This window comes from Chiloscyllium punctatum, chromosome 10, assembly GCF_047496795.1.
Source record: "Chiloscyllium punctatum isolate Juve2018m chromosome 10, sChiPun1.3, whole genome shotgun sequence".
Classification (NCBI taxonomy): domain Eukaryota; kingdom Metazoa; phylum Chordata; class Chondrichthyes; order Orectolobiformes; family Hemiscylliidae; genus Chiloscyllium; species Chiloscyllium punctatum.
In genome coordinates this window covers 109,952,750-109,969,908 of record NC_092748.1, presented here as the reverse complement: position 1 = coordinate 109,969,908, position 17,159 = coordinate 109,952,750, and the positions used below count along the sequence as shown (strand labels likewise).

The 17,159-nt window shown below is 42.3% G+C and overlaps 1 protein-coding gene across 4 annotated transcripts in view; it reads left to right on the top strand.

Annotated features, from left to right (window-relative positions):
• Positions 1-16,133, top strand: part of adcy5 (adenylate cyclase 5) — a 429,739-nt gene extending 413,606 nt beyond the window's left edge. For 3 of the 4 annotated variants that reach the window (XM_072579926.1, XM_072579925.1, XM_072579924.1), the window contains 4 exons: positions 3,899-4,162; positions 7,090-7,294; positions 9,811-9,935; positions 14,023-16,133. In XM_072579926.1, coding sequence (XP_072436027.1) covers positions 3,899-4,162; positions 7,090-7,294; positions 9,811-9,935; positions 14,023-14,151 — 723 coding nt within the window. In that variant the 3' untranslated portion in view covers positions 14,152-16,133. The remainder of the gene's footprint in view (positions 1-3,898; positions 4,163-7,089; positions 7,295-9,810; positions 9,936-14,022) is intronic. The other variant, XM_072579927.1, reaches the window with a different exon arrangement.
• Positions 16,134-17,159: the final 1,026 nt, after the last annotated feature.

Genomic DNA, 17,159 nt, shown 5'->3' with positions numbered 1-17,159 from the left:
AGTTTCACAACATCTTTCCAATAGGAAGGAGACCAGAATTGCACGCAATATTCCAACAGTGGCTTAACCAATGTTCTGTACAGCCGCAACATGACGTACCAACTCCTGTACTCAATACTCTGACCAATAAAGGAAAGCATACCAAACGCCTGCTTCACTATCCTATCTACCTGCGACTCCACTTTCAAGGAGCTATGAACCTGCACTCCAAGGTCTCTTTGTTCAGCAACACTCCCCAGGACCTTACCATTAAGTGTATAAGTCCTGCTAAGATTTGCTTTCCGGTGACCTTATAGAGGTTTATAAAGTCATGAGGGACGTGGATCAGGTGAATAGCCAAAGTCTTTTTACCAGGGTAGTGTAGTCCAAAACTAGATGACATAGAATTAAGGTGAGGGTGGGATGATTTAAAAGGGGCCTAAGGGGTAACGTTTTCATGCAGGGGATGTGCATGGAGTGAGCTGCCAGATGAAGTGGTGGAGGCTGGTACAATTCTGGATGGGTCTACGAATAGAAAGAATTTGGAGGGATATGGGCCAAATGCTGGCAAATGGGACTAGATTTATTTAGAATATCTGGTCAGCATGGACAAGTTGGACTGAAGAGTCTGTTTCCGTGCTGTACAAGTAGAACATTACTGTGTTGAAAGGGTCCGTACAGCACTGCTAAGTAATAATAGTAAAGATGGACTCAAACCAAGGACAATAGTGCCTCCAAGTGGTTCAGAATGGGAAGTACATTTATTCAAAGGATTTTTTTTGTTTAGAAAAATCTCTTCAATTTAGTTGCAAAATTTAGAGATGCCAGTGTTGGACTGGGGTGTACAAAGTTAAAAATCACACAAAACCAGGTTATAATTCAACGGGTTTAATTGGAAGGACCGCTGTTCCTTCATCAGGTGGTTGTGGAGTAAAAGGTCGTAAGACACAGAATTTATAACAAACTTTTACAGTGTGATGTAACTGAAATTATACATTGAAGAAGACCTGGATTATTTGTTAAGTCTCTCATCTTTTGGAAGGAACATGTTGGTTTCACTTCTTTCATGTGTAAATCGCAGAACTTTTTTAAAGTTACATTCTCAAGTGAACTTTAACAATCTGTGTCATGTCAACCCAGATAATGCATTGAAGGTGTGAGGTGCTCTGTGTGAGACTGTCTGTGTCACAATGGTCAGACCGTGTGTTGGGGGCGGGGAGTTATTAGTGTCTGTGAGAGAATGTGTGTATGTGTGTGAGTGTGAGTATAAAAGGGTATAAGCCTGTGAAGGTGCATGTGAGTGTGGGGAGGGGGTGTGTATGCGAGCATATGAGAGAGAGCTTGTGTATGAGAGAGGGTCTCTGTGTGTGTGTGTGTGTGTGTGGACAGTCACCCGAAGGTTCGAGGTCGAATGTCCTGGACCGCTGAAGTGTTTCCCAACTGGGATGGAACTCTCCTGTCTGTTGATTGTTGTGCGGTGCCCATTCATCGGTTACCATAGCCTCTGCTCGGTCTGACGAAGGATCCTGATGAACCACCTGATGAAGGAGCAGCTCTCCGAAAGCTAGTGCTTCCAAATAAACCTGATGGACTATAACCTGGTTTTGTGTGATTTTTAAATTTAATTTCAACTCGTTGCAAATTCAGGGGGCTTTCTGTGAGTCAGCAAGAAATGTTTGAAGAAACTAAAACTAAAAACAGAATATGCTTCAATTTCATGGTAGTATATCTGTGTTCTACTAACAAATAGACCTTGCAGATTTTGTAGAGTCTAGACTCCCATAATGAAACTTGAAGCTTGAAAATAAAGTGATAAGGATGTTTTAACAGGGTTGAATAAAATGAAGACAGGTGTATTTTCCGCAGGGACTGTTCCCTCCTGGACACCCTGGTCCACTCTTCCTTCACTCCCAACAACCCCCCAATAACCCCACAGCACTTTCCCTTGCAACCATCGAAGGTGTAACACCTGCTCATTTACTCCCTTCCTCCTCAGCATCCAAGGGACCAAACATACCTTCCAGGGGAAACAGGATTTTATCTACACTTCACATTATCTAGTGTACTACATTTGCTCACAATATGGTCTCCTCTATATTGGGGAAACGCAGCAGAGATTGGATGACTCCTTTGCAGAACATTTACATTCTGCCTACAAAAAAAAACCCCTGAGCTTCAGTTGCCTGCCACTTCAACACACCACCCTGTTCCCTGACCAATGTCTCTGTCTCAGGTTTGATGCAGTGTTTTGGTGAAGCTTCGTGCAAGCTGGAAGAACAACACCTCATTTTCCGCTTGGGGACTCTGCAGCCCTCTGGACTCAATATCAAGTTCAATAACTTTAGGGCCTGAACACTCCCATGTCCTCATCACCCACTCCACATACCCAAGCCTTGTTATCATGTAGTCTGCCATTACCTACAGTTAGCCACTAACAGTCTCCACTAACAGCTATTCACCCTCCCAGCCAGATTGTAATCAACTCCTTTCTCTGTCCAACTGTTCTTCTCTCCCTTTGGGCTCTATCTCCACCTATCATTTGCTCCTTAACCCTTCCTCCACCCTATCTTCTGCTGTAAAGTGACATTTTCTAACTGCCATCAATTCTAAGAAGGGTCAGTGGTTCCAAACGTTAACTCTGATTTCTCTTCACAGATGCTGCCAGACCTGCTGAACTTTACCAGCAACGTTTGTTTTTGTTTGTGTATTATTTTTATTTTGTTTCTTTTTAAGGATTTAAGTATTCTCACATCATGTGTTAATATACTGATTTTAAGTGCGTAGTATTGCCATGTAAGGTGTGTGATTTATATATATATATATTTTACTGTCGTTCATTTTAGAACTTAGGGTTTGAACTAGTGGCATATGGGTTTTGGTCTGTGTGAATGAGGGTATTTAGTGATTAATTTGTGAGTATTTCTGGAGTCTTTTTTAAATTAATATGAGAGAGAAAGTTTCTGAAGTGTGAATGGGATTTTGTTTGCACAGGGAGAATTTTACAAGCGGACAGAGCAAACAGTAAAGAGCATTAACCTGCTTTCAATTAGAAGTATCAAGATTTATTTTCTTTCTTGTTTGAAGTGCCCAAAGCTCAGGAACCTTTTGATTTCAGTTGCAGACATCCTGATTGAAGTTAGATTTAAGAACACAGTTTTCCTGGAGCAAGGAGTTAGTTCAGAAAAATTATAAATAGGTTACCTCAGTGTGAGGGTTCAGTTTGAAAGTTCTACACCAGGTAGTGTTTAGTTATAACTCTAAGCTAAGTTGTGTGAATATTAAAAGAAAGGGCTATCACACCTTCAAGACTAGGAATTGAATGCAATAGTTAATTCAAACCTAGAGAAGTGATAGAGAAGGGAATTTTCTCTAATGTTTGAGTACTGTGAAGGGATGCTGTTGGGATAGATTGAGGATTTTACTTTTACTGTGCATCTCAAAATCTTACAAATTGTGTTTATTCAAAGTAGTGTGGTTTCTTCTATTTTACAGTCGGTTCTGGTATAATGTTCTCATGCAACCCCATGTAATAAGAAAATCGTGTAGTAGCAGCATCAAATGGGGCTGAAATCATGTTGTAACCACTATATGCTTTAAAAGTTCGCACTAATTCGTCAATTGTGTTATAGTGAATTTTCAGTAACGGAATGGGCATTTTAGCAGAACAATGTGTATCTTAATTTCTTAAACTTCAATGTTATTATTAAAACCAAATGTGCAGCATTGTGTATTCATGTTTCAGAGAAAGATCACCTTATTAAATAAAAGAAATGATTTATCATACCTGAGAGATGTGGTCAGATACTGCACAGTAAATGTGATCTGGCACACTGTATATAGATTGCAAGCCTGACTTTAGCTGAAAATAAGTGTTGGAGATTGTCAACACAATAATGACTGTTTGCACTTCCTGGCCCAGGCGACTGAAGAGAAAGAAGAAATGGAGGAACTTCAGGCCTACAACAGACGCCTTCTGCACAACATCCTGCCAAAAGACGTTGCGGCACATTTCCTTGCACGTGAAAGACGTAATGATGAGCTGTACTACCAGTCCTGTGAATGTGTTGCTGTTATGTTCGCCTCCATCAGCAACTTCTCTGAGTTTTACGTTGAGTTGGAGGCAAACAACGAAGGAGTCGAGTGCCTGCGACTTTTGAATGAGATCATTGCTGACTTTGATGAGGTAAGTGTTGCTGGTGGTACTGGCCTTTGCTGAGTGGACACCGGACTTGTAGAAAATACATTCTCTCATTTTTGAGGGTGTCACTAACAAGACCCTCATTTGTCGCTCATTAATCATTATCTTTGAACTGAACCGATTGCCAGACCATTTCAGAGTTAACCACATTGCTGTGGGTCTGGAGTTACGTGTAGGCTAGAACGAGTAAGGACGACACATTTCCTTCTCTAAAGGGCCTTAGTGAACATGAAGGATTTTTATGACAATTAATGATAGCATCAATTCCAAATTTATATTCACTGAATTTAAATTCAATCAGCTTCTATTTTGGGGCTTAAACCCCATGTCCTCAGATAATTAGCGTGGGCATCTGGAGTACAAGTGTAGTTACATTACTTTTTTTTTAGATTAGATTCTCCACAGTGTGGACACAGGCCCTTTGGCCCAACAAGTCCACAGCAATCCTCCAAAGAGTAACCCACCCAGACCCGTTTCCCTCTGACTAATGCACCTAACACTGTGGAGCAATTTAGCACGGCCAATTCACTTGATCAATAGACAATAGGTGCAGGAGTAGGCCATTCAGCCCTTCGAGCCTGCACCGCCATTCAATATGATCATGGCTGATCATTCCTAATCAGTATCCTCTTCCTGCCTTATCTCCGTAACCCTTGATTCCACTATCTTTGAGAGCTCTATCCAACTCTTTCATAAATGAATCCAGAGACTGGGCCTCCACTGCCCTCTGGGGTAGAGCATTCCACACAGCCACCACTCTCTGGGTGAAGAAGTTTCTCCTCATCTCTGTCCTAAATGGTCTACCCCTTATTTTTAAGCTGTGTAATCTGGTTCGGCACTCACCCATCAACAGAAACATGTTTCCTGCTGCCAAAGTGTCCAATCCTTTCATAATTTTATATGTCTCAATCAGATCCCCTCTCAGTCTTCTAAACTCAAGGGTATACAAGCCCAGTCGCTTCAGTCTTTCAGTGTAAGGTAATCCCGCCATTCCAGGAATTGACCTCGTGAACCTACGCTGCACTCCCTCAATAGCCAGAACGTCTTTCCTCAAATTTGGAGACCAGAACTGCACACAGTACTCTAGGTATGGTCTCACCAGGGCCCTGTATAGCTGCAGAAGCAACTCTTTGCTTCTATACTCAATTCCTCTTGCTATGAAGGCCAGCATGCTATTAGCCTTCTTCACTACCTGCTGTACCTGCATGCTTGCCTTCATTGACTGATGTCCAAGAACACCCACATCTCTCTGTACTGCCCCTTTACCTAAATTGATTCCATTGAGGTAGTAATCTGCCTTCCTGTTCTTGCCACCAAAGTGGATAACCATACATTTACCCACATTAAACTGCATCTGCCATGCATCTGCCCACTCACCTAACTTGTCCAGGTCACCCTGTAATCTCCTAACATCCTCATCACATTTCACCCTGCCACCCAGCTTTGTATCATCAGCAAATTTGCTAATGTTATTGCTGATACTATCTCCTATATCATTAACATATATTGTAAAAAGCTGCGGTCCCAGCATGGATCCTTGCGGTACCCCACTGGTCACTGCCTGCCATTCCAAAATGGAGCCGTTAATCACTACCCTTTGTTTCCTGTCAGCCAACCAATTTTCAATCCAATCTAGTACTTTGCCCACAATACCATGCACCCTAATTTTGCTCACTAACCTCCTATATGGGACTTTATCAAAAGCTTTCTGAAAGTCCAGGTACACTACATCTACTGGATCTCCCTCGTCCATCTTCAGAGTTACATCCTCATAAAATTCAAGAAGATTAGTCAAGCATGATTTCCCCTTCATAAATCCATGCTGACTCTGTCATATCCTGTTACTACTATCCAGATGTGCCGTAATTTCATTCTTTATAATAGACTCCAGCATCTTTCCCACCACTGAGGTCAGACTAACTGGTCTATAATTTCCTGCTTTCTCTCTCCCGCCTTTCTTAAAAAGTGGTATAACATTAGCCACCTTCCAATCCTCAGGAACCGACCCCGAATCCACACATCTTTGGACTGTGGGAGGAAACTAGAGTACCCAGAGGAAACCCATGCAGACACGGGGAGAATGTGCAAACTCCACACAGATAATCACCCAAGTTTGGAATCAAACCCATGTTCATAGCACTGTGAGGCAGCAGTGCTAACCACTACACCAATGTGCCATGTCCACTGCACTGTTGTTACAGAGAGAGGATGACGCCCAAGATTTGGACCATGCAGCAGTGCTTCAGTTATACAGGGCACTGCTGAAACTGCACCTGAGTGCTGTGCAGTGTCAGTCATCCTTTTGAAGGAACAATGTAAATATGTTGGAAGCAGTTCAGAGATTACCAGACTAATACCTAGAATGGGCTAGCTATGGGGAAAGATTGAACAAACTGGACATATAATCCATTGAACTATAGAAGAGTATGAGGTGCCTTAATTCAAACATTCAGAATCCTGCGGAGGTCTTTGGATGTGGAAGGAAGAATGTGGGAGAATCTAGAATTAGGAGTCCACTGTTTAAAAATAAGGATGCATGCATTTAAAATAGAGAAAAGATGCATTTTTTTATTTCATAGAGTCATGAGTCTTTGGAATTCACATCCTCAGAAGGCAGTGGCAAAGAGCCATCGAATATTTTTAATGCAGACGTGGATAGATTCTTGTAAGCAAGGGGTTGAAAGGTTATCAGAATAGGCAGCTTTGCAGATATGAAATACAATTGGATCAACCATGACATTATTAAATGATGGAGCAGACTCAAGAGACTGAATGGTCTACTCCCGCTCCTTGTTTGTACAGTTTCAAGTCAGGATGACATGTAGTTTGAAGGGGATCTTGAAGGTGGTAGTTTTCCCAGTCGACTATTTTCCTGGTCGACTTCCAATCTGATGTTGTTTGGTTCATTGCAGATCATCAGCGAAGAACAATTCCAACAGCTGGAGAAGATTAAAACTATAGGTAGTACATATATGGCAGCATCGGGTCTGAATGATTCCACTTACGACAAAGTTGGGAAGACACACATCAAGGCACTGGCAGACTATGCCATGAGGCTGATGGACCAGATGAAGTACATCAATGAGCACTCGTTCAATAACTTCCAGATGAAAATAGGTAATTTTAGCCAGAAGACAATTACTAAAATGGTGCTCAGGAAAAGCTGTTTCAGTTCTGTGGGTGCACCTGAGAAACTGAGGATTATTCCTTTAAAATTAGCAAGACATTTTCTAATCAATCTGTTCAGAGACGTTACTACATACCTCTGGAGCAGGTGGGACTTGAACCTGGGCCTCCTGGCTCAGAGACAAGTACATTATAACTGCACCACAAGTGCCCTTCATTAAGCATCAACAGCTAAGAAGGCAAATTAATCCAGGGGATCACGACTAGGAAGACATTTCGTAGAGAAGAATGTTTCAAGTAGCAGTAACCAGATTTATCATCATTCAAAAATAAACAAAGGTAACATGAGGAAACATTTTATTTTTAATGTGGCAAATTGCAGGTGAGTGGAACTAATTGACCAGCCCAAAGAAAGATAGGCTGAATGGCTTCCTCCTGTGCTGTGCTCTCCTATGATCCAGAGTTGCCAGCCAGTCAGTGTGTGGGTTCACTTCTTGCAAAAACATTGTCACAAACTCATATTATTGTTACAATACAGAGGAGGCTATTCAGTCCATCGTGTTTGCACTGGCTCTCTGAATGAACAACCCACTTAATACCATTCTCCTGTCTTCTCCTTTAAAACTTGCACATTGTTCCTTTTCAAATTACCATCTACTTCCCTTTTAAAAACTTTGATTAAACTTGCCTCCACCACACTGAGGAAGAGCATTCCAGGTCTTAACCACTCACTGCATGAAAAAGATTTCCAATATATAACCTTTTACTTTTATTAATTACTTCAGATCCTTTTTAAAGACAGATGCAAAGAATTAATCAAGGCTTTCAAAGCAGCCATGCCATCTGCCGTTATGTGTAAATCCCCAATTTGGTCCCTGATCAAATTTCTACCTCTTTTGTCATACAGGAAGTTCTGAATTTCATTGCCCTACCTTTCCCTTTCAAGGGAAGATAACTTGACTGCCTGAACAAGTTCTTTTTTGAATGCAGTCCATTGTCCAGCAATCAGTTTTCCTGTCAAATTCTGACTCTGACTCCAGTTTATTTGATCAAGATCCATTTTACCCCATTACCGTTGGCCTCCCTTAATTAATTATTCTTACTTTGAATTGTTCATAATCCATTTTCATAGTCACCCAAATATTTCAATAAAGCGATTATTATTTACCAAATGTTCTTCCATTGGCACTTGACTTACTTGACCCACTTCATTTCTAAGAAACAGGTTTGAAGTGTTTCCTTTCTCATTGGATGATAAAAAATTCCCCTGAACATTTTGTTGGAATGTTTGCCCTTCTCTTCCCTCTACCTTACAATTTCAGTTTATATTCGTATAGTTAAATCCTCCATTGTGACTACTGTAAGACTTGCATGCCTCTGTAATTATCTTGAAAATTCTCCATGCTTCCCACTATTTGTGGCCTATAAACTACACCATGCAATGCAATTACACCTTTTCTGTTCCCTTGTTGTATCCGAATTGATTCTGTCCATGCCAACTATAGGTTATCCACTTTCTCCAGTGCTGCAATGCTCTTCTTCATCAATACTGCCACCCTTCCATATTTTTTGTCCTTTCCATTATTTTCCAAACACCTTGAATCCAGGAATGTTTAATGTCCAGTCCTGCCCTTCTTTGAGTTAAGTCTCTGTTGTAGCAACATCATCGTACTTCCACTTGCCAATCTGGTCTGAAACTCGCTGAAAAATGTGTTGCTGGAAAAGCGCAGCAGGTCAGGCAACATCAAAGGAGCAGGAGAATTGACATTTCGGGTATAAGCCCTTCTTCGGGAATGAAGGGCTTATGCCCGAAACGTCGATTCTCCTGCTCCTTTGATGCTGCCTGACCTGCTGCGCTTTTCCAGCAACACATTTTTCAGCTCTGATCTCCAGCATCTGCAGTCCTCACTTTCTCCCGGTCTGAACCTCACCATTCTTATTTGCCATTCTCATCGTATTCACATACATGCATCGTAACTCTGAATAATATTTCATTTTTCTCTTATTCTGTGTAGTGAAAAACTTTCTCATACTTGGATCTGCAGAAGAGCAGACTGATGTGTTTAATCAGGAAAGTCAAGTTGTTGGTTTCATTGCATTGATGACAGGCAATAGTGAATTCCTCATTTCTATAGTCCAGTAGCTGTTTGAGCTTGGGTGAGCGAGGGTTGAGGCAGAGAAACAACAAGATGGGATAAAATTATAGAGTTATTACATAACAGAGATCATTGAACTGATTAAGTCCTTGCCAGCTCTCTGTTGAGCAATCTATTCAGTCCTATTCTCCAACTTTAATCCTGTGGCCCTACAACTCTAAATCTCTCAAATCAGCATGTGATGAATCAAAGTGAATGGTTAGCTGATAGTAAATGTGAGGTTGAAAAATCTGTAGATCATAGAAGCAACAAATGAGCAGTTCAATGTCCTGAGGTTCTGGGAAGAGACTGGAGATTTGTAATAAATGTGAGTGCGCAGGAGTGATAATTCATCTCTCCTTTACTATCTAGGACTCAACATTGGCCCTGTTGTAGCAGGAGTGATTGGAGCCCGCAAGCCTCAGTATGACATCTGGGGAAACACAGTCAATGTGGCAAGTAGAATGGACAGTACAGGAGTCCCTGACAGAATTCAGGTAAATGAAAAAAACCTCTGCCCTATGCCTTAAATTGACTTTGAATTCATGACAAAGTGAAAGCAAATGGCACACACAACAAGTTTCTATTTCTCCCTAAGACACCATACTTCCATAGCTTTGAGATGAATATTTTGTTCTTTTCAGAAGCTATTGAATTGTTTTCTTCCTAATTTAATGGCTGTTTACCCCTTACATGTTTGGTCACAGATCCAGCATTGCTGCGTAGCTGAGAGAAAAACCAATCAAGTAACCACCAATCAATCGATTATCAATTGATCACCATAAAGGTGGGAAAGACACCTTCAGTCCCGCACCAACAGGATTGACTATTAATGGCCCTCTGAGGTTACCTAATAAGTGAGACAGAAAGATGATACGTGTAGTGTAAATATCACTGTACCAGCAACTTAGAGACCCAAATTCAAGTTCTGAGAATATGGGGCCGGTAGTTGGCGGGGGGGGGGGGGGGTTGGAGATGGTGTCCTCAGTAGTATAGTTCTCATAATGGCCACTCTCAAAGCATAATTAGGGATGGCCAACAAAATGCCCATGAAAACCACTAAACTCAGAGTAACTAGGGATGGGCAATAAATGGTTGCCATGCCAGCGACACACCAACCCTGAATATTAAAAAAATAAGTATTGAAACTGCTGAAATTTTGGAAGTAAACTATCAGAACTAACTGGGGAACAAGTAGATTTTGAATAATCCCATGAGCAAACTTGGTTTCAAGTCCCACACCAGGACCTAAGCATAAAAATCTTGTCACCTAACATGGCAGATGGGAAGTTTGAAAAGTAGCCATTGTGGCAGAGTGTCCCCACCTCTGAGCCAGAAGGTCCAGGTTCAGGTCTTACTGCTCTAAATGTATGTCCTAACATACCTGAACAGTTTGATTTAAAATATCTAAAAGGATTTGTCAGCAATTCCCATTTCAGTGTCAAGAGAGTACTGCACTGTTAGAGGTGCTGTCTTTGAAATCACGTTACACCATAAGACATAGAAGCAGAAATTAGGCCATTCAGCCCATCGAGTCTGTTCCACCATTCAATCATGGCTAATAAGTTTCTCAAGGAGGAGAAAGTGAGGACTGCAGATGCTGGAGTACCAGAGTTGAAAAATGTAGTGCTGGAAAAACACAGCAGGTCAGGCAGCATCCGAGGAGCAGGAGAATCGACATTTTGGGCATAAGCCATTCTTCAGGAATGAGGCTGGTGTGCCAAGCGGGCTGAGATGAAAGGTAGGGGGGAGGGAATTTTGAGGAGGGGCGCTGGGAATACGATAGGTGGAAGGAGGTGAGGGTGAGGGTGATAGGCCGGAGAGGGGGTGGGGGCGGAGAGGTCGGGAAGAAGATTGCAGGTCAAGAGGGCGGTGCTGAATCCGGGGGTTGAGACTGAGATCAGGTGGGGGGAGGGGAAATGAGGAAGCTGGAGAAATCTACATTCATCCCGTGTGGTTGGAGGGTTCCTAGGCGGAAGATGAGGCGCTCTTCCTCCAGGCGTCGTGTGGCCAGGGTCTAGCGATAGAGGAGGCCAAGGACCTGCATGTCATTTGTGGAGTGGGAGGGGGAGCTAAAGTGTTCAGCCACGGTGCGTTTGGGTTGGTTGTGCAGGTGTCCCAGAGGTGTTCCCTGAAACGTTCCGCAAATAGACGGCCTGTCTCCCCAATGTAGAGGAGACCACTTTAGCTCCCCCTCCCACTCTGCCAATGACATGCAGGTCCTTGGCCTCCTCCATCGCCAGACCCTGGCCACACGACGCCTGGAGGAAGAGCACCTCATCTTCCGCCGAGGAACCCTCCAACCACACGGGATGAATGTAGATTTCTCCAGCTTCCCCTCCCCCCCCACCTTATCTCAGTCCCAACCGTCGGATTCAGCATCGCCCTCTTGACCTGCAATTCTTCTTCCCGATCTCTCCGCCCCCACCCCCCTCTCCGGCCTATCACCCTCACCCTCACCTCCTTCCACCCATCGTGTTCCCAGTGCCCCTCCCCCAAATTCTCTCCCCCTACCTTTTATCTCAACCTGCTTGGCACACCGGCCTCATTCCTGAAGAAGGGCTTATGCCCGAAACGTCGATTCTCCTGCTCCTTGGATGTTGCCTGGCCTACTGTGTTTTTCCAGCACCACATTTTCCAAGTCTAATACGTTTCTCAACCCCATTCTCCCGCTGTCTCCCCATAACCTTTAATCCCCTTCATACGCAAGAACCAATCTCAGTCTTCAATATACTCAATGACCTGGTCTCCACAGCCTCCTGTGGCAGTGAATTCCATAGATTCACCACTCTCTGGCTGAAGAAGGTTCTCCTCATCTCCGTTCTAAAAGATCTTCCCTTTATCTAAGGCTGTGCCCTCTGGTCCTAATCTCTCCTACCAATGGAAACTTCTTCCCAACATGATAAGGTAGGGAGTGTTGCTGAACAAAGAGACCTTGGAGTGCAGGTTCATAGCACCTTGAAAGTGGAGTCACAGGTAGATAGGATAGTGAAGAAGGCATTTGGTATGCTTTCCTTTATTGGTCAGAGTATTGAGTATAGGAGTTGGGAGGTCATGTTGCGACTGTATAGGACATTGGTTAGGCCACTGTTAGAATATTCCTTGCAATTCTGGTCTCCTCCCTACCGGAAAGATGTTGTGAAACTGGAAAGGGTTCAGAAAAGATTTACAAGGATGTTGCCAGGGTTGGAGGAACTTAGCTACAGGGAGAGGCTGAACAGGCTGAGGCTGTTTTCCCTGGAGCATTGGAGGCTAAGGGGTGATCTTATAGAGGTTTACAAAACTATGAGGGGCATGGATAGGATAACTAGGCAAAGTCTTTTCCCTGGGGTCAGGGAGTCCAGAACTAGAGGGCATAGGTTTAGGGTGAGAGGAGAAAAATATAAAAGAGACCTAAGGGGCAATTTTTTCACGCAGAGGGTGGTACGTGTATGGAATGAGCTGCCAGAGGAAGTGGTGGAGGCTGGTACAATTGCAACATTTAGGAGGCATTTGGATGGGTATATGAATAGGAAGGGTTGGAGGGATATGGGCTGGGTGCTGGCAGGTGGGACTAGATTGGGTTGGGATATCTGGTCAGCATGGACGGGTTGGACCAAAGGGTCTTAAAGAACTGTATGAGATCATGAGAGGCATGAAAAGGATGAATGCAATCTGTCTTTTTCCCAGGGTTAGGGAATTGAGGACTCAAGGGCATCAGTTGAAGGTTAGTGGGGAAAGAATAAAAGGGAACCTGAGGGGCAACGTTTTTTAGAGGGTGATACACATACGGAATGAGCTGCCAACAGAAGTGGTTGGGGTTGGGTACATTAACAACATTTAAAAGACATTTGGACAAATACATGAATAGGAAAGGATTAGAGGGACATGAGCCAAGTGCTGGGAAATGGGGTTAGCGTGGATGGACATATTGTTTGGCATGGACCAGTTTGGGCCAAACGGCCTACCTCTGTGCTGTAGGTATTTATGACCCTTTTTGACCTTTCTAATTCCTTGTTTAAGTTACTTCCTACTTTCCTTATATACTTCAAGGCCTTTGTCAGTTCCCATCCTCCGGGATCTTGTGTATGCTTCCCTTTTCTTTTTGACCAAGGTCATAACATCCCTGGTCATCCAAGCTTCACATAACCTGCCATACCGATCCATTATTCTCGCAGGAACGTGCCGCTCCTGCCATTTGAAGTACTCCCACATCTCCAGGTTCCTGCCTAATGTTGTTGTTGTTAGCCTTCTCCCAATTTAACAGCTTCACCCAAGGGCTCTGTTATCCCTATCCATGAGTATCTTAAAATTCAGGGTATTATGGTCACTACTCCCGAAATGCTCCCCCACTGAAACTTCACTCACCTGGCCAGGCCCATTTCCCAAAACCAGGTCTGGTATAACTTCTTTCCTGATTGGACTGTGTCAAGAAGCCCTCCTGAATGGTCCTTACAAATTCTGCCCCCAATTATGCACAAAGTAATAGCTGTTTTTACTCTTCTTTTATTCATGTATTTACAGTCATTTGTGATTTCCGGTTGATTTCTCTAACTGCATTATCTTGTTGTCATCCTTTAATTTGGTTGTCCATGATCTCCTCAGGTGACTACAGATATGTACCAGGTCCTGTCAGCTGAAAACTACCACTTGGAATACCGGGGACTGGTTAAAGTCAAGGGCAAAGGAGAAATGTGTACGTATTTCCTGAACGAGGGACCTGACATCAGTTAGCAACGACAGGCACAGCAAAAAAAAACTACACTTGTCAAAACTCTTGGAAATCCTGTGCCCTACATGTGATTGCGAGGAATGGACTGAGAATGTACAATGTTAGAATCACAGCTGGGTGATGTTCTTGACTTCAACAGGATAAACAAAAGACAAAGACCTTTCCAAAAGAACACACCCTCCCCTCTTCCCCAGCAAAAAATACTTAGAAGAAAATGGGAACATACAATCTAGAGGAGGTCATTCAGCATTTTGAGCCTGCTCTGCATTTGTGAGATTGTGGCTGAACTCCATCCACCCATAATGTTATAAAAGTCAAAGGCATAAAGACCATGACGAAGACTCTGGCCAGCAATCTGATTTGATAATTGTTCCCCTCCTATCACTTCTAATGTCACACAACCAAAGAATATATATTAAATAATAGTGTTCTGGAGATTTTAGTGTGTTAATGACAACCACAAGTACACATACATATACACACATATCATTTACATATATACACAAACACTTGCATGGTACATACATGTATGCATACACAGTTACATAAACGCGTACTTACACAAAAGCATTCACATAAACACTGAAACATGCAGTCTTACATATACAACACACATACACTCTAATATAAACACAGATGCATTCACATGCACGCATACACCTTACACGTGAACTTTAATGCAAGCATATATACATATGCAACATTTAAATACACACACACTGGTCACTTACATAAATACATCTTACAAATTACACATGCAAACATACATAAGCAAACATATACATGTAAATACGTTAACACACATACATTTACATATAAATACACAAAGATAAACAAAGACACTAACGGATATAGATACATTTTTACATAAACACATAATATGCACACCAGCAAACATATGCTCACACAAACACTTAACTATACTCAACTTTCAGGCATACATGCATGCAAACATTTATATATATATATATATATATATAACACACACACACACTCACACAAAGACTTTCACACAAAAGCAAAGCCCCTATGGGATGAAACACAGGCTCAACAGAATATCAGATTGGTGCCAGTAGCAAGTTACGGACATCCCAGCTACATTTTGACATGTTGGGAATATGCAGGGAACTGCCATCAGTGCCAATGTGACACAGAAGATACCCAGTGTGAATGGGTTAAATTCAGGCCAGGTATCGTTTCCACCAATGGTACACCTGGTGGAAATGAGGATCACTTGCTGACGATTACTCTCACAGTGTTTTCTTGTTCTTAATGGATTCAACAGACTTCTTGGGGCACTGTCGTGAGTCCGACTGTGGGTCTACAGCCATGAGAACCTTTGGATATTCTTCTGACTGCGCCTTCCACACCACAGGCTGCAGGGGGCCAAAAATAATTTTGAATTTACCACTTGTTATTTTAGTTTGTAATATTAAACTTCAGACTTAGCAGAGCACTAGAATTCTATATTTTGTAATGATAATAGCAGACGCTATGTACACCAGTGTATATTATTCTGATGTATTCAATGCTATTACAAGGATTAAGTGCAGCGCTCTCTCTGTGTAACTTTCTCTCTCCCGTCACACATTATCCTTGATTGTAATATGGCTTTTTTGCATGTGGGTTAAAAGACTTACTGATTTCTGACCAACCCTCACGTATCCACCACTTCTGAACACTAACACTTTACTCCCCATCTTCCTGGTTTTCCTCCCTTCATGTTAAAACACCTGATTCCATGGGCACGTTTCCACTGTTTGAGTAGCCCACAATTAATATTTTGTGAACGGAGAGGGTCATTTATGGGTCTCTGACTGCTGGAATGTAATTGGTAAGATTAAATTTTGTGATTTATAAGAGGGAAATGCACTTTTTTTTAAATCCACATCTTGCAGACATTATGGTAATTTCCCATGGAAATGGAAATGTGTTCAATAATTTATTACAAACTGTATTAAACAAGATATTGCTTCACTGGAAAGGGGTCCTGTGTGTCGTTTGTCGGTGTGTCTAGCTGTAGAATTAGGACTCAATAAGGAAGTAATTGTCAACCTTGTTCTGACCCAAAATGTAATCCAAAACACGAACCATGATAACAAACTTTATTTATATACTACCTTTAATGCAGTAAAACACCATAAATGCAATTCACAAAAGCGATAATCAAAGTTTGACACTGAGTCACATAAGTAGACAGTAAGAGAAAGGCCAAAAGCTTTGTCGAATAGGGAGGGATATTAAGGAGTGTGTTAAAGAAGGAAAAGAACAGTGGAGCAGGAAGACAATCACAAAGCTTACAGCCAGGCACCTGAAGGCATGATCCCAGTGGTGGAATGATTAAAATCAGGTATACACACTAGGCAGAAGTGGACAAACACAAATACCATGGAGATTTGTATAGCTGGAGGACATTAAATGCAATGGTGAGAATTTTAAAGTCAAGGCATTGGTCAACCAGAGGCCAATGTAGATTAGTATCACAGGGGTGACAGATGAACATAACGTAGTGTAAGTTAAAATATAGCTAGCAAAGTTTCGAAAGAGCTTGATGTTTTGGAGGGTGGGAGATGGGAGTCTGGCCAGGACAACATTGACGAGTCAAATCTAAGGGTAACTCTGCATATTTTCAGAGTTCAGCCCTTTGCCACCCAAATTTTCCCTCTCTCTCTCAACCACAGTTATTTTGTTCACTGTCCTCCACCACCACTTACTTCTGCTTCCTTCATTCTTCTATCCATCCTTTTATTCTTCACTCTTTTCTTTCACACTCTCCTCGTAGTGATGTTGAGAGATAAATATTGGCCTGGACATTGGAGCCACCTCCACTGTCTTTTTCAAAATTCTGCCAATGTGGAATCTTTCATCTTCACTTGAGGCCAGTCAGGGCTTCAGTTTAATATCTTATTCAAGAGACTGCACTCCAGTAGTGCAGTACTCCTTTGATTCTGCATTGGAGTGTCACCCCCAAAGTGGTGATCGAGTCTACAAATACTGAAAATGCTGAAAC